At 41.8% G+C, this 5,762-nt stretch overlaps 1 protein-coding gene across 1 annotated transcript; it reads left to right on the top strand.

The window, feature by feature from the left end:
* Positions 1-297: 297 nt before the first annotated feature.
* On the top strand, positions 298-5,509 carry LOC138861180 (collagen alpha-1(X) chain-like; the record flags this gene model as incomplete). The annotated part of the gene is given in 3 exon segments (XM_070120066.1): positions 298-351; positions 4,351-4,519; positions 5,316-5,509. Coding segments are annotated over 3 exon segments (417 nt in total), but the record flags the coding sequence as incomplete, so codon positions are not given.
* Between the last annotated feature and the right edge of the window lie 253 nt (positions 5,510-5,762).

Here is a 5,762-nt window from a genome sequence, read left to right as displayed (position 1 = left end):
GGATTTTTAAATGTTTTGAAGAGGATTTTTGAAGGATTTTTGAAGGATTTTGAAAAGGATTCATTAAGGATTTTTGGAGGATTTATTGAAGGATTTATTGAAGAAAATGTTGATGGCCTCGTGGGGGAGAGAGGGGTCCCCGGCCTGCCTGGGGTCAACGGCAAGAAGGTAGGATTTTTTAAAGGATTTTTTAAGAGGATTTTTGAAGAGGATTTATTAGAATATTTAAGAGGATTTTTAATATTTTAAGAGGATTTATTAAGGATTTTTGGAGGATTTATTGAAGTTAATGTTGATGGCCTCGTGGGGGAGAGAGGGGTCCCCGGCCTGCCTGGGGTCAACGGCAAGAAGGTAGGATTTTTTAAAGGATTTTTTTTGAGGATTTTTGAAAAGGATTTATTGGAATATTTAAGAGGATTTTTAATATTTTAAGGGGATTTATTAAGGATTTTTTGGAGGATTTATTGAAGAAAATGTTGATGGCCTCGTTGGGAGGATTTTTTTTATATTTTTAAGAGGATTTTTAGTATTTTTAAGAGGATTTTTAAAATATTTTTACAGGATTTGTTGAATGTTTTGAAGAGGATTTGTTAAGGGATTTTTGAAAAGGATTTTTGGAGGATTTATTAAGGATTTTTGGAGGATTTATTAAGGATTTTTGGAGGATTTATTGAAGGATTTTTTTAGGATATATTAAAGGAATTTTGAGGGATTTATTGAAGAAATTTTTGGTTGGCAAGAAGGTAGGTCATTTGAAGAGGATTTTTGGAGGATTTTTAAGATATTTTTAAGAGGTAAGTGTTTTTGGAGGAAATTTTTAAGAGGATTTTTTGAAGATTTAGTTTTTTATATTTTTAAGAGGATTTTTTTTTAGATATTTTTAAGAAGAATTTTGGAGGATTTTGAAAAGGATTTATTTAGAGGATTTTTGAAGGATTTTTAAAGGAAAATTTGAAGGATTTATTTAGTGATTTGTTAAAGGATTTTTTGTAGGATTTATTTTTAAAAAATTGATGGAAGGTAATTTTATGAGGATTTTTGAAGGATTTTTGGAGGATTTATTAAAATATTTTTTTTCAGGATTTTAAAGGATTTTCAAAGAGTTTATTAAAATATTTTTTTCAGGATTTTAAAGGATTTTTGGAGAATTTATTAAAATATTTTTTTCAGGATTTTAAAGGATTTTCAAAGAATTTATTACAATATTTTTTTCAGGATTTTAAAGGATTTTCTAAGAATTTATTAAAATAGTTTTTTCAGGATTTTAAAGGATTTTTAAAGAACTGAAAAAAAATATTGGAAGGATAATTTATTTTTCAAGGACGAAATGGGGGGTGATGTGTCTCCCCGGAACAGCCCCCCCAAAGGAAGAAAAAAACAAATTTAATCAACTTCTACCCTATTTTTGATTAATTTTATCACCTATCTAAACCAATTTTATAATTTCCTCTCCATTCCCAACCCGATTTCAAGGATTCCTCCCCGATTTATAACCGATTTTCACCTTTTTTCCAAGGGCGAGATGGGGGTGATGTGTCTCCCCGGAACAGCTCCCCCAAAGGAAGAAAAAAAACAAATTTAATCAACTTCTACCCTATTTTTGATTAATTTTATCACCTATCTAAACCAATTTTATAATTTCCTCTCCATTCCCAACCCGATTTCAACCATTCCTCCCCGATTTATAACCGATTTTCACCATTTTCCCAAGGGCGAGATGGGGGTGATGTGTCTCCCCGGAACAGCCTGTATTCGAGGCGGGGATTCGAGAGCTGTTCTAACCACCCTTTCCCTCCCTCCCCCAAAGGAAGAAAAAAACAAATTTAATCAACTTCTACCCTATTTTTGATTAATTTTATTACCTATCTAAACCGATTATATCCTTTCCTCTCCATTCCCAACCCGATTTCAACCATTCCTCCCCGATTTATAACCGATTTTCACCCTTTTTCCAAGGACGAAATGGGGGCGCTGTGTCTCCCCGGAACAGCCTCCCCAAAGGAAGAAAAAAACAAATTTAATCAACTTCTACCCTATTTTTGATTAAATTTATCACCTATCTAATCCAATCTTATAATTTCCTCTCCATTCCCAACCCGATTTCAACCATTCCTCCCCGATTTATAACCGATTTTCACCCTTTTTCCAAGGACGAGATGGGGGTGATGTGTCTCCCCGGAACAGCCCCCCCAAAGGAAGAAAAAAACAAATTTAATCAACTTCTACCCTATTTTTGATTAATTTTATCACCTATCTAAACCAATCTTATAATTTCCTCTCCATTCCCAACCCGATTTCAACCATTCCTCCCCGATTTATAACCGATTTTCACCATTTTTCCAAGGGCGAGATGGGGGCGCTGTGTCTCCCCGGAACAGCCTCCCCAAAGGAAGAAAAAAAAACAAATTTAATCAACTTCTACCCTATTTTTTATTAATTTTATCACCTATCTAAACCAATTTTATAATTTCCTCTCCATTCCCACCCCGATTTCAACCCTCCCACCCCGATTTATAACCGATTTTCACCATTTTTCCAAGGACGAGATGGGGGTGATGTGTCTCCCCGGAACAGCCTCCCCAAAGGAAGAAAAAAACAAATTTAATCAACTTCTACCCTATGTTTGATTAATTTTATCACCTATCTAAACCAATCTTATAATTTCCTCTCCATTCCCAACCCGATTTCAACCATTCCTCCCCGATTTATAACCGATTTTCACCATTTTTCCAAGGGCGAGATGGGGGCGCTGTGTCTCCCCGGAACAGCCTCCCCAAAGGAAGAAAAAAACAAATTTAATCAACTTCTACCCTATTTTTGATTAATTTTATCACCTATCTAAACCAATCTTATAATTTCCTCTCCCTTCCCAACCCGATTTCAACCATTCCTCCCCGATTTATAACCGATTTTCACCATTTTTCCAAGGGCGAGATGGGGGTGATGTGTCTCCCCGGAACAGCCTGTATTCGAGGCGGAGATCTTGGAGCTCTTCTACTCACCCTTTCCCTCCTTCCCCCAAAGGAAGAAAAAAACAAATTTAATTAACTTCTACCCTATTTTTGATTAATTTTATTACCTATCTAAACCGATTATATCCTTTCCTCTCCATTCCCAACCCGATTTCAACCATTCCTCCCCGATTTATAACCGATTTTCGCCATTTTTCCAAGGACGAGATGGGGGTGATGTGTCTCCCCGGAACAGCCTGTATTCGAGGCGGAGATCTTGGAGCTGTTCAAACCACCCTTTCCCTCCCTCCCCCAAAGGAAGAAAAAACAAATTTATTCCACCTTTAATCGATTTTTGATTAATTTTATCACGTTCCTAAACCGATTATATCCTTTCCCCTCCCTTCCCAACCCGATTTCAACCCTCCCACCCCGATTTCTAACCCAATCCCCCCCTTTTCCCCAGGGCGAGATGGGGGCCATGGGTCTCCCGGGAACAGCCGGCATCCGAGAGCTCTTCTACTCACCCTTTCCCTCCCTCCCCCAAAGGAAGAAAAAAAACAAATTTATTCCACTTTTAACCGAATTTTCGTAACTTTTATCACGTTCCTAAACCGATTATATCCTTTCCTCTCCCTTCCCACCCCGATTTCAACCCTCCCACCCCGATTTCTAACCCAATCCCCCCCTTTTCCCCAGGGCGAGATGGGGGCCATGGGTCTCCCGGGAACAGCCGGCATCCGAGAGCTCTTCTACTCACCCTTTCCCTCCCTCCCCCGAAGGAAGAAAAAAAAACAAATTTATTCCACTTTTAACCCAATTTTGATTAATTTTATCACCTATCTAAACCGATTATATCCTTTCCCCTCCCTTCCCAACCCGATTTCAAGGATTTCTCCCCGATTTCTAACCGATTTTCACCATTTCCCCCAGGGCGAGATGGGGGCCATGGGCCTCCCGGGAACAGCCGGCATCCGAGAGCTCTTCTACTCACCCTCTCCCTCCCTCCCCCGAAGGAAGAAAAAAAACAAATTTAATCCACTTCCAACCCAATTTTGATTGATTTTATCACGTTCCTAAACCGATTATATCCTTTCCTCTCCCTTCCCAACCCGATTTCAAGGATTTCTCCCCGATTTCTAACCGATTTTCACCATTTCCCCCAGGGCGAGATGGGGGCCATGGGCCTCCCGGGAACAGCCGGCATCCGAGAGCTCTTCTACTCACCCTCTCCCTCCCTCCCCCGAAGGAAGAAAAAAAACAAATTTAATCCACTTCCAACCCAATTTTGATTGATTTTATCACGTTCCTAAACCGATTATATCCTTTCCTCTCCCTTCCCAACCCGATTTCAAGGATTTCTCCCCGATTTCTAACCGATTTTCACCATTTCCCCTAGGGCGAGATGGGGGCCATGGGTCTCCCGGGAACAGCCGGCATCCGAGGCGAGCCCGGTGACGCTGGACTCCCTGGACCTCACGGAGGAGAGTTAGTCGGGCCTCGAGGACCGGACGGGAGGGTGGGCCTCAAGGGGCAGCGCGGAGAGGCCGGACGCTTCGGAATCGCGGGTAAGGAGGAGGAGGGAGGGGAGGGATAAAGGAGGGAGATGGGAGAGAGAGAGAGGAAGATATATATATATATATATATATATATATATATATATATATATATATATATATTTATATCTGTGTGTGTGTGTGTGTGTAGAGAGAATAGAAAGAGAGAGAGAGAGAGAGAGGAAGGGAGAGAAAGAGAGAGAGAGAGAGGAGATAGAGGTAGAGAGAAAAAAAAAATAGAAAGAGAGAGAGAGAGAGAGAAGCAGTTCGGCAAAACAGGTAAGGAGAAATAGAGAAAGAGAGATGATAGAGAGAGAAAAGAAGAAAGAAAGAGAAATAGCGAGCTAGAAAAAAAATAAAAATAATTACCACGAGAGAAAGAAAGATGAAAAAAGACAATAAGCAAAAAAAAAAAAAAAAAAGAAAAAGAAAGAGAAATAGTAATAATAAAAAATCCAAAAAAGTTGGCAAAAAACAAACACAGAAAGAGATACAGATTTTTTTTTAATACACAAAAAAATAAAAAAAAAAAAATGAAAATAAAAACAATCAAAAAAAAAAAAAAATAACCACCCCCTTTCTCCCTTCCCCATCCCCCTTCCCCCCTTCTCTCCCCCCCTTCCCCATCCCCCCTCCCCTCCCCCCTTCCCCCTCCCCATCCTCCCGTCCCCCCCCCTTCTCTCCCCTCCCCCTCCCCCCTTCCCCCTCCCCTCCCCCTTCCCCTACCCCTCCCCTTCCCCCCTCCCCTTTACCCCCCCCCCCCACCCCTCCCCCCTCCCCCATTCCTCTCCCCCTCCTCCTCCAACAGGACCCCCAGGCGACCCGGGCCCCCAGGGCACCAACGGCGCCCCGGGAGCCAAGGGTTACCCAGGGCGGCCCGGCGAGAGGGGCCCCGCCGGACCCACCGTGGGAGGGACCCCGGCCGAGGCGGGAGAGCCAGGATTCCAGGGATTAGCCGGAGATCGAGGATTCGACGGATTGCCCGGAGGCAGGGGGAGCAAGGTAGGATTTTTTAGGGGATTTATGGGGGGTTGGAGGGATTTTATGGGATTTAGGGGGATTTTAAGGGTTTTAGGGGATTTTTGGAAGGATTAGCCGGAGATCGAGGATTCGACGGATTGCCCGGAGGCAGGGGGAGCAAGGTAGGTTTTTTTTAGGGATTTTTTAGGGGGATTTTGAAGGATTTTTAAGGATTTCTGAGGGATTTGGGGGGATCTCTAAGGGTTTAGGGGGATTTTAAAGGATTTTGAGGGAT

Source organism: Penaeus vannamei, unplaced genomic scaffold (genome assembly GCF_042767895.1).
Source record: "Penaeus vannamei isolate JL-2024 unplaced genomic scaffold, ASM4276789v1 unanchor2281, whole genome shotgun sequence".
In the NCBI taxonomy this organism is placed as follows: Eukaryota; Metazoa; Arthropoda; class Malacostraca; order Decapoda; family Penaeidae; genus Penaeus; species Penaeus vannamei.
The sequence above is the reverse complement of the archived record's forward strand: the minus strand, read 5'-3'. Positions and strand labels throughout refer to the sequence as shown.